Source organism: Chenopodium quinoa, unplaced genomic scaffold (assembly GCF_001683475.1).
Source record: "Chenopodium quinoa cultivar QQ74 unplaced genomic scaffold, ASM168347v1, whole genome shotgun sequence".
Classification (NCBI taxonomy): domain Eukaryota; kingdom Viridiplantae; phylum Streptophyta; class Magnoliopsida; order Caryophyllales; family Amaranthaceae; genus Chenopodium; species Chenopodium quinoa.
The window spans coordinates 3,753,013-3,765,095 of NW_018744704.1; the positions used below are offsets into that span (position 1 = coordinate 3,753,013).

The 12,083-nt window shown below is 35.5% G+C and overlaps 1 protein-coding gene across 1 annotated transcript; it reads right to left on the reverse strand.

Annotated features, from left to right (window-relative positions):
• Window positions 1-533: 533 nt before the first annotated feature.
• LOC110702922 (thiol-disulfide oxidoreductase LTO1-like) lies at window positions 534-8,405 on the reverse strand. Its single transcript, XM_021880687.1, has 7 exons — window positions 8,191-8,405; window positions 7,800-8,088; window positions 6,167-6,423; window positions 5,966-6,078; window positions 2,773-2,920; window positions 1,188-1,325; window positions 534-806 (listed from the first exon to the last, which is right to left on the reverse strand). The coding sequence occupies exons 1-7, from the start codon at window positions 8,293-8,295 to the stop codon at window positions 726-728; spliced, it is 1,131 nt and encodes a 376-aa protein (XP_021736379.1). The 5' UTR covers window positions 8,296-8,405; the 3' UTR covers window positions 534-725.
• Between the last annotated feature and the right edge of the window lie 3,678 nt (window positions 8,406-12,083).

Here is a 12,083-nt window from a genome sequence, read left to right on the forward strand (position 1 = left end):
TTTTTTTTTTTCTAACTTCTTTTTTCATTACATATGGGTAGTTCAATCGTACAAATACACATATAATTGGTATTCTTTTAATAAATTATTAATTATTTAAAATATTAAATATTATGTAGAGCAATTGTTACAATGAGAGGACCAATGCAATTAAAAAGTTAGATTGATGATTGATTCCCAAAAATATATTTTATACTCTATTAATTACATAGTAATAAAATATGATAAGAGTATAAAATATACGATGTATAATGTCAGAAATTACGTGGTCAAAGTTATAATAAAATTCAAATTGCATTACTGTATCATATATTTAGAAACAAAAGGAGTACACCAATAAGTACTTGTATTTGTTAACTTTACTTTATTGAACCCACTCAAGCTAAACTCCTCCGCCACTGTTTGAGCCCTTCAAGTACTTGTAAGTTGTAACAGTTGTAAGTTGTAGTTGTAAGTTGTAAGTTGTAAGTTGTAAGTTTAAGAAAGTGTGGATTTTCGATTTTTTTATCCCCACATAAAGCTAAAAGCTCACAAAAGATTAAATTTTCCTCGTTTTTGTAATAGGAACTGCTTGTAGCATACATAAACTATTCATATGATAAAGATCTGAAAAATGTAACTAAGCCTAAATAAGTGCAAGTGCTGTGCAACTATTGTACAAACCTTACAGTAAGAACTCCTATCCAACAAGGCTTGGACAGCATTGGAGTCCATGGTTTTAACTTTTAATTAGGTTGATTTACAGCGTCATAATGGAAATCGGATATTTCTGCAAGTTCTTCAAGCGTCTTTTCTCCACTAATTACCTACAAAAAGGGTATACATATAAGCTACAGTTTATATAGAGAAGTTGCTTGCTTAGGTGTGAAACATTCATTAGAATAATGTTGAGTCGAAATGTTGATTGCAAAGTGTGCAACAAAGTGGATAAAATTTGAAATTCCTACAAGAACTGCAGCAGCAAACAAATAAGCCTCACTATTTTTTCTTGCCTACAAATTTCTTCTTTACTACATCATGCTAAATGAAAGTAAGGTAAAAGGAATAGCTGAAGTTAAAGATTAAAGAAAGCCTTTGAGAATTTAAGCCCACTTCGAGTGCACAATGGGAAGAAAAAATAATAACATGAAAGCTAGAGCAAAATCAAAACTTTACGACAAAATCAGCTGCAAGCACAGTAGACTCACCTCGCCATTAATAAGCCAAGTAGGAAATCCTTCAATTCCAACATCACTACAAGCTGAAGCAATCTTAATTCCTTTCTTAACACCATCAGGGAAGCATTCCACATAATCTAACAGCTTCATTGCCTCACGTCCAAACATCTATAGACAGGGAATCATATTGAATATGTTATTCTGCTAAACAAAAGGGTTGCTTACCAAAGCATCGAAAATCAATTTTCACCATAATGAAACCACATCATGACACTCAACAGGATTTCAAAATAGCTACTCTGATGAAGAGTGCAGTTGGTGTAATGTGCAGTATGTGCCATGAATATTTCACAAAGGTACAAATTAAGCTCTATATTACATCAACCTAGCAAACTCATTTTAGTAAAATATGATTAATAATTCACTACTTCGACTGTTTCACAGATTAGATATGGCAGAGGTGCCTATTTAAAAACAGTTTCAAGACCTGGTGTGTACTTCAGAGATATCACAAAACACCTCATACATAAATAACCATGAAACACTGATACATTACTTTGACGTAATAATAACTTTGACGTAAGTCTAAGACAGAGTAACATAGCCTACTGATGAATTTGCTGATTTCAAAGAGAACCAAGCAATAAGCAGGATTGCAATAAAAAGGGATTGAAAGCAACTGGATAGAATGGTAAAACCCATCATCCAGAAGCTAGATTTTTTCAATGGTAGTGAATCTTCTCCGCAGATTTTTGGAGTTCATTAGCAAGAGCCCTGTGATTTCTTGTGCTTCAGCATTTAATGCTTTTATAGAACACTTGCTGATAGGGGTGTTTTATTGATATTCCCATCAATTCCACGAGCTTTTTCATGAGTTAGGTAGATGAATTAGAGCATAAGCCATGATCACAGAAGATTAGGCAGATATGCCATATCGAAAGATTCTAGAAGTTAACCTTACTACAAATGCATAGAAAGGCTCAAGGCAAACTTAGGCGATCGGGATCCTTCTATGCCTTTCTGTGATTTAGTGCGCCTTGGTGACTTGAAAATATTAATGGTGAAAAGTTCAAATGAGGAAATAGCATTAGGCAACGCTCAAATATCTCATCCCCTCCAATACCTCCTCGCCAACCCTCCCCCCCCCCCCCCCACCCCCCCCCCCCCCCCCCCCCCCCACACACACACACACCTTCCCCACCAAAACCCAAACTTACACACTAACACAAGCAAAATAACACTAAACGACATTGATCCTGTCATAGACTAAGGCATTGAACTATTGAAGATCCAGACACTATTCTAATCTCACTCTCAAGCCAATTAGGAGTAATCTTGACAATAGTGGAGATGTTGTATGCAAATAGCTTATAACAAGGGCACCAATTTACCAAAAACAAGCAAGTAAAATAAGAAGACAGACCATGCACAACAGAGAAAAGCCATACAGCAAAAAGTTACCCTAATGAAAAAACCTGACTATCATATAGCTAGGATCAACCAAATTGAAATTCTATATGTACGCCACACATGCACAAAAAGATGCAGAATTATCATGACGCGAGTTTTATTCTTTCATTAGCTCTGCAGTATCAGTTTAGTTGTGAGTGATTACCTCCTTTTGTTCTTGACAGTGTGAACACCAAAATGCCCCATACATTTTTGCCCCTGTAGATTTGAGATGTTTTGCAAGTGAAATTGCATATGGACTTGATGCTGAAGTAATCTCTGTTGTATAATAAGGAAACTCCATGACTTCTGATCTGTTCAGTGAAAATAAAAAAGAAACACAACTTCAATTAGTGAATAGTGACTCATCAATCGTTAGGAGATCCAACCCCATATAGGTCACCATCAAACAACAAACATTACAGAAATAAGTACGAGATCAACAAATGCATAGCAAATTAACAATGATAACACAATAATTTAAATGGCCAAAGGTCTGTTAAACCCAAACTTGTATTATTAATCAAACCAGTATCAATAATATTGGTGTCTCTTTCTAAAGAACCCCCCCCCCCCCACAGCACACACACACACACACATATTAGATCTTGTTCACAATATCATACAAACTATGAGCCTATAAATCCTTGTATTATGAATCCTAACTTCTTCACCTAGTCCCTTTATATCTTTGCAAATTTAAAATCTCCTAAAATAATTTCCTAACAAACTCCCTTGGATATCATGTATGTTTACAAGAATTCAGCATAATGCAAACTAAATGTTGATTTGGATCTTGCCCACATAGCACAACATGTGGTTCCACCAAACTACCCAACCCAATGCGCAGCACACAAAATCCCATGATTCCCATCGTTGCAGCAAACATCTGCTCCAACTTTGTCTCACTTCTTGCACCAACCCATAGCCACACATCACTTCATTCTATATTCGTGAGTTAATTGAGGGACGACCCAAAGGGAGACACAATCATGTACTAATCATACAATGCCAAGCTATGGTGGGCCCACTATGCAAATTTAAGTTGAGAAGACCAATATAGATACATAAGAGGAGGTCAAGATTGAACTCAAGGACCAAATTATTTATCTTGAAATCCCTAAATTAGCCACTTAAATGAAAATACAAAAGATCAAACACAAGGGCTTATTTCACAAATCACAACTATGTGAAAGAATACTAGCTTGGATAATTGAGACCAACGAAAAGTGGTAATTCATCGTCATGTATAGATTGAAAGAATATGTTGAACATAAGATTCTTAGAAAGAAACCTTATGACACTAGACATTAGTGAAATACTCCTTTGACAAGGCCATAGCTTTTTAAAGAAGTGCCTACGCTGAAAGTCTAAGGAATAGCTTGTGTGTATCATTTAACTAGGTGATAGAGAAAGTTGGAGGAGCTAACGCTCAATGGCTCAAGTCGTCCTTTTTCCACAACAATATCAGAATCCAAATTAAGCATGTTCCTTTGAAAATTTTAGGTTGCACACTTGCACAACAACATATTATGCCAATGCCTACGCCTACAGAAATGGTAGGAGTGCAAACCGAAAGGAGAGAAACAATATTTTGACTAAAAGTCACGAAGATATCAAACAAACAAATTGACCTATGGTAAAGACAAGGAGTTGAATAAAATGGGAGACATCAATATAATCTATTCAATGAGCAAAGAGGCTCCTAAGACAAAAGAGTCCTCCAATGAGTTAATGTATGTTGACCTAGTTGTAAATGGGAGAAACACTTGTACCATGGTGGACAAATGAGCAACTCACAACTTCGGTGACAGCGTTAATGACTTAAGAGCCAAGAAAGAAGGCACTAACATGAAGTCAATCAACTAAAAAGCCAAGATGATGAAGTTGGTTGACTGGAAAGAAAAAAAATCACTGTAGTTCACAAGGAATATTTGAATGGATTTGCGGTTGGAGTTGTCTTACTCCAAATATTTTTTTTTTAAAAAAAAGTATCGTGAATGGCTGTTATGTAAGGACATATAAGTACAACCAGCTTGCTAAAAGTTCGCTCTCCGAAGATGTATGAAAGCACAATGGAAGCAAAGAAACTCGCTCACCAACAAGAAAGAAGCCACCATAATTAAGATGACATTTATGACCGCGAACAACAAAGACATAAATCTAAGATTCCATGATAATTGGATAAAATCTTTCACTTTCATTTTATAATTCTCGTAAATTGATGAGGTTGTAGACTTTTTAAGTGGGGAGGATATTGGAATCCGTCCTCCTTCATTGCTTTCCTTAATGTATTCTTGAGGGATACTTTATGGGTACCTCCTCCATGATGCCCCTAACGGCTTTGTTCTCCACCCCTTACTTTGTTTTCACTCATTTTAGGTCTACTAAGATTGATTAAGTTCTAATAATGTAAATCAGGGCTCATATGTTCAGATAAGTTCATCTATATAAGTTCAACTAATGAAGATAATACATGGATAATATAAGCTAATATAAGTTCGGCTCATATGCTACACTCACCAATTTTCTTAAATTTGAACAAGTAGAAAATGTAAAAGGAGAAAGTATTACCAAAATAAAGCACTTTTAGAGTTTAGATAGTGAGGATTAATGATTGGGATCCAAGCCACCAACCTTAATCCCCCATTCCCATTTGTAGCTCATACCATATCCTCGTCTCTCCCTCTCTTGTCGTCAATAAGCAAGAGTGGAGTGAACCACATAATTCAAGGGGTAAAGGCAATTACACAGACCCTAGCCATTTTGCTCTCATCAACACCACTAACATACTAATTGTTGCTTTGAAATTACAAAAAATAAAAATAAATAAATAAAAAATTAAAAATAAAATTAAAATTAAAAATAATATAAAGATAATTTATGCCAATGGTCTAACGAAAATCAATATATATAATCCCACTTAATCAAAACAAAAAAATATAAATAAACCCACTGTAATGAGATTTGGATGCTTTAGATTACCAAGTCTTTTAAGAAAACCATTATATGTGCAAAAGTTGCAATAATTTGCATGACTGAATGTCATAGGCTTGGATACCATACATCCCCATGCAAAGAAGTCGCTGGAAACTGGAAACATGACGTAGGTCCAGCATGTTTTGGTAAAAGCTTTGCGTGGAAATAATAGATCAAAGGGTCCAGCCCAGAGCCCAAGACAAACAAAAATCATTTCCAGGGTAAGCCTAGCTGAATATATACTACATATCTTATGTAAGTCATTTAAAATCTTTTCCGACTTGCCCCAAAAAATAACAAACGCATGAAAAAAGCGTCTACAAACATTTTCAAAGCCTCGGGTCTCAGGTCTAGAGTAAGATATCATTCAATGTAATTACCTTGGCGATATTGGAGGTAGTGAACTGTATGTGGTGTTTAGTATTCCAAGCACAATAGCAGCTGTACATAATGGCAGAGCGACAACTTTTTGTAGCTCTTTCAGTCCAAAATCCTGTAATACATAGCCATTAATAATTACTGTAAAAATATGGTAGTGCTTAATTATTTTTAAAATATTATTCATAAGAGGAGAGACTAACCTTTAAAACGATGAAAAACAAACTAAATGACAATGTAGCAGATGCCAAACAATATGAACATGAAGCTCCTTCAAGTCTAGTAGCCAGAGTGTACAGAAAGTAAGCACTGGCAGCTGCCATGGAAGCAGAGACAGGAAGTAAAAGTACACGCCCATCACTTTGACTTATTTTGAGAGGCACATTCCACCCTCCTAACTTCAAACCAAGGAGAAAGATAAGCCCATAGGCAGTCATGCCAATTAATGGAAGAGGAACACCTGGCAAATGCAAAAGGAGGATCATAAACACCTGCAGAGATGTTAAAATTGATATTCAGGTCAACAATAAATTCTTCAGCATCAGTTATAATATATCCATTTCTTAAGGGGAAAATAAAGAAAATCTCAGGTAAAATGACAAGAGTTCTGTGATACACATATACTTCAAAGGAGGGGAAGCAAGACACATGTGAAATTATATAAAATATTCTTATTAGATTTTTAGTGTTTAAGCAAAGCTTGTGAAACCCAAAGAGCTTAATAATTATGCCCAAAGAGGGTTTGTAATATGAACCAAATGCTATACATACACAAGGTGTGGTCATCCTGCCATCTTAAAATATTATATGATGTTAATATTCGATATGAAGATTTTTGCTCTCTATTATTGCAGTTTATTGTACTTTACGAGTTAACGAGGCTGAATATCTTAGTAACAAAGTGGTTTTCAGCCTCCATTTCTTTATACTCACAATCTGTACCCACTAAGGGAAAAATAACCTATGATAATTAATGCACGAGACATGAGATCAGGCCACAATTCTGGAGATAGAGAGAAATACCTATATAATTTACATGCCAACTCTGAGTACATCAACAACGATAATACCAAAAGCCAAATTATTGTAACAGTTTATGAAAAGTAATTTTAATTTGCCACATAAAAAAATGTTTAGAGAAACAAAGCAACTTTTTGAGGATGAAAAGAGGGGGAAGAAGGAATTGTAATCAAACAACACCTAACCAACTATTATTCCATGATTTCCATCCAACTTTTTTTAAAAGTTAAATACTGTAAGAAGTTTTAAAAACCCCATGAACCAATTACAAAAACTAGGAGAGAGGATCATTTTTTAGATAGGCATTCCCCAACTAGGCTCCATGAATCACAAATCTTCATAAACAAACAGTCAAACCAAGTATCGCCACTGCCTTAGGTTATCTTAGGTAAGAAATACATAACTCTTGCTTCGATGTCAGCCATGATACACTTGAGAATTACATCAGGCATTACCAATGTACAAGAGCAGTATAACATGCTACTATTTCTGGATTAGGTTTGCTGGTAAATAAGAATGTTAGATGACAAATAAACTCATTTCCTGCTTTTTTTTTGCCTTTTCTAATCTTCCTAAACCTAACAATTAATTTAAAACCTAAAACAACCAACACTTTTTTGTTAAGGGAAGGGGAAATCATCAGATTGCCAAACTAGATCACTAATATGCATCTTCAACTTGGAACAATAAATTTCATGCAATCAAATCACCAATTCATTAAATTCTCAATCTAACAAAATAAATTCAACAAACCAAAATAATAACAAATTAAAATTGCCCAAATAACAAAAAATGTGTATTGAAAATTATATTTACCTAAAATCACAGCATAATCACTATTAAGAACATCACTGCAAGACCCACCACCAACAGGGCAAAATGGCTCAGTATTGGAGACCTTAAGATAAGTCAAGTAAGCAGTTTCCAAGAACCCCAATCCTCCAAGTCCTGCACACCAATTATATGTAGAAATGCTCAAAGACGGCGGCGACGAAGAAGACGATGAAACTTGCATCCCCTCTTCATCTTCAGACTTCTCGGTGTCTCGAATTGGGCCTGGAATGCACATCGCCGGAAGTAGAACAACCCCATGTCTTGAATTTCCCTGAAAATGGAGAAAAAGTTATTGAATTGGCAAAAGAGTAAGAGACAGAGAGAGAATATTAGTTGATCGAATGGAGAAATAGAGAATAAAGAGAGAGTTTACCTTGAATTTGAGGAGAGAAGGAAAGGATAGAGGGGAAGAGAAAAGGGGTTTTGGAGGGCGAGATAGATGGAGTGGAGATGATGAACTCAGCATCATAGCTTCCATCTGACGAGTTTGCTTCAATGGTGCAATTGAAATGATTTGCACCGCAAATATGAAGTGAGTAATGTTTTATTAGCAAAGAAATGGAAGTGAAAGTCTCTCCTTGTGATTTGCTCTTGATGAGGGGAAGGTCTTGACCCGATCCACGCTAAATTTATTAGGAAAATTGGCTTTAATAATCTCAACTTACCTATTTATTTTAAATAATTCCAATTTTGAATTATTATTGAATAAATTTAACTTTGGATTTTTGCTTTAATTGTTTCAAATGACCGATAACCTGTTAAACAAGTAATTTTTTAAAAAAAAAAAATTTAGTTTAATAGTCACGTGTCAGAACGTGATTGATCAAATATTTACAAAAAACCAGCAAGCCACCTTCGACATGGCTGCCTTACCCACGAACTAGCCCCCCTCCTATCCCCAACACCGGAATGGCCTGAAAACCGCCCCTCTCCCCTTCCCAAACACCGAAACCCTATCCCTCCCCTTCCCCTTCCCCTTCCCCAGCCCCAAAACCCTAATAGAGGTGGTGTCGATGTCAAAGATAGGGAAAGGAAGTAGGGTTTCGAGGCTAGAGAAGGGAATGGGATAGGTGTTGAAGCTTAAGTGGTTTTGATGATGATGAGTAAAAGCAAACTTCAACTAATGCGATTTCTCTAAGTATTGAATTAGAACAGGTGAAGTTGACTTTAGAAGTGGAAGAGTAACCTATTTATGAAGATTCAAGGAGTCTAAAGGAAATTTAGAGAAAGTAGAAGAAGATTTCCTCATTGGAACAAGCAGTGATTCCTAACTGGAACACGAAGAGAAGTTCCCTAACAGGAGCTTGACAGCAAGCTAAGAAGACTAGCTTAGAATACGTTGAAGACAACAAGTTCCACAAGAACTTGGTCTGCGAGTTCTAGAAAGGAGCTGGAGAGTTGAAGACAGCAGGAACTTAGTCTTGGTCTGCGTAAAGCTCAAGTATCCTTATAATGCAACGATTGAGGAGACAATCCAACAATAGACTAAGAGTCTTATTATTAAGGTTTTTGTTAAGTTTATATTTACTAGGATTGTTGTAAATTTGTTAGGATAGTTTATGCATAAAATCTATTAGAAGCTTGGCAAGCTTTTAAACATGGAAAGTTTTATAAAAGATAAGTTTTAATTTAGGAAAAGAACTTTGAGAGATTTTATTTTATAAAATCTGATTTTGCAAAATAATAATCTTTTCTAAATTATATATTTGTTAAGTTTTCCAAAAGATTTTCTTCAAAAGATTATTTTACAAGAGTTTTATAAAACGGCAGTATTATAATATTCTATCTTTTGAAAAACCCTACTTTACATACATAAGTTTATGTATATAAAGAATTGTTCATAATTGAAATAACTTGTGAGTTTATGCATGAAAAATCTGAAAAGTGCTTAAGAGTAAGTTTGCCAAGTTCAAAGCTTTATCATATTAGTTTTGGATTTCATGTGTAGCTTTCCAATCACTTATTAGAGTCAAGAGTTTGCATTGTTTTGGTATTGGGTGAGTGATTAGTTTTTGCATACAGTGAGGTAGGCTTCAAGGTTGAAGCTAAGTGTTTAGTGCTCTGGGAGTGCTGAGTGAATCTAGGTCTGGGACTTAGGTTGGGTAGAACAGGGTTCTATCGAGTAGCAAGTTCAGTCTGGAACTTGTGAGAAAGGTGTGATTGTAATAGGTTGTAACTAGGAGTGTTTGGCCAATTATAGTGGATTGGTTTGGTGTTTGAAATCCCTTGGAGGGTCAAGGTTTTACTTCCAATTAAGCCGTGGAAGTTTTCCTCGTAAAATCACGTGTATATTACAAGTTCCTTTAATAAACTGTTTTATATTTCCGCAAAAAAGTACCATTAGGAACTCGATCTATACAATTCACCCCCCTCTTGTATAAGTTTGTCTCAAATAACTTTGTTGAGTAAGTTCAGAGAGATGAATTATCGAGAGAAGCTTGAAGAAGGGTACTCGACCCAACGTCCACCTATGTTCAATGGTAAGTTCTATACTTACTGGAAGAACAGGATGGATTTCTTCATCAAGGCTGAAAATTACCAGGTTTGGCGTGTGATTGAGTCTGGTGATTTTGAGGTAACCAAAACTAATGAGAAAAACAAGGTGGTTCTTAAACCTTTATCTGATTTTGAAAATGAAGATTTTCATAAATATGAATTGAATGCTTTAGGTATAAAATTGTTCTACTGTGGACTTGGACCGCATGAGCACAACAAAATCATGGGATGCAAGTCTACTAAGCAAATATGGGATCTACTTAAAGTTACTCATGAAGGTACAAACGAGGTAAAACGTTCAAAAATTGATTTATTGATGTCTAAATATGAAAGATTTGAAATGCTACCTAAGGAAACCATAGAAGAGATGTTTACTAGATATAATGATATAATCAATGAGTTGGGTTCCCTTGACAAACATATTCCTATATAGGAATAGGCAAGAAAGGTGTTGAGGAGTCTTCCTCAAGATGAACGCTGGAGATCCAAGCTAAGGTGATCGCGTTGCAAGAAACCAAGGACTTCACTAAGTTCAACATGGAACAGCTGGCTGGATCTTTGATGACACATGAACTTCACTTAGGAACTAATACTGAAAGTTCCAAGAACAAAAGCCTGGCTCTAAAATCTCAGGACACTGGTGACTCAGAAGTTGATGAAGATGAGATGGTCATGCTGGTGAGAAGATTCAAGAAGATGCTTGGTAACAGGAAGTATGATAGGAACAAGAAATTTTCAAGTTCCAAAGAGACTACCTGTTTCAAGTGTGGATCGAAAGATCACTTCATTAGAGACTGTCCTCTAAAGGAAAATGATAAAGCAAGATTCAAAGGCAAGGATCAAGCTAAAGAGTCCAAAGCTTACAAGCCATCTTATTTAAAGACGGATGTAAGAAAGGCTATGATAGCTGCCTAGGGAGACTCAGAATCTAAAGAAGAAGAAGAGAAGCCTTCGGAAGAATCAGCACGCTTGTGTTTGATGGCCAAAACAAGATGAAAAAGCCAAACTGAAGGCACTGGAGGCGGAGGTATGGTATGATTATAATCAGTTAAAGCATTTCTCTAAAGAAAACCTAATTGACACTGTCTTAGAATCTCAAGGTGAGTTAATTGACTTATATGTGGCCAAAGCGCAAAGTGACAAAGCTCTTAAAACTCACAAAGAACACAGTGAATGGATATATGATATGAGACTTAATATTCAACAAAGGTTCTTTGATTTGCTTGATGATAATGTGAAATTAAAAGAAACTGTTGAAAGGTTGAAACATGATAACATACTAATGAATGTGGAAATTTCTTTGTTAAAACTTAGTGGTGCCACTCCTAACTCTGAAGTTCCTCTTCTTGATCAATATCTGAATTTTGAAAAATTGAAATCTGATTTAGAAGAGTTTAAACAGGATAAGGCAAGAATTGAGGGGGAACTTGAAAAAGCTAGGAAGGGCAAGCAACCCATAGAGTACACTATACCTGATTAGATTGCTAATGCTCAAACCAAAAGAATTGAAGGTCTAGGATATAAGAAGAAGTTCTAGAAAGAAAAGAAGTATGTTGATCTACCTAGTAATATTATCTGTTATTTCTATGGTAAGATAGGACATAAGCAAAACAAATTTCCTAAGAAAGATAAAAGCACTCTTAAGAATGAGAATCATGTTAAACAGATATGGGGGAAGAAACCTGACTCTACATCTATTACACAAGAACCAAGGAGACCTGGGTTCCTGACACTAACGTAGGTTCCAGTGAGGGGGAACAACATGTGGTA

What these genes read in the sequence shown, in the direction of transcription:
- LOC110702922 (XM_021880687.1), bottom strand. Translation starts at nt 8,295, where the DNA reads ATGGAAGCTATGATGCTGAGTTCATCATCTCCACTCCATCTATCTCGC. An exon ending in TGATTATGCTGTGATTTTAG is followed by an intron (nt 6,424 to 7,799) that starts GTAAATATAATT and finishes TGCATTTGCCAG; the next exon opens with GTGTTCCTCTTCCATTAATT. An exon ending in CTTGGCTTATTAATGGCGAG is followed by an intron (nt 807 to 1,187) that starts GTGAGTCTACTG and finishes CCCTTTTTGTAG; the next exon opens with GTAATTAGTGGAGAAAAGAC.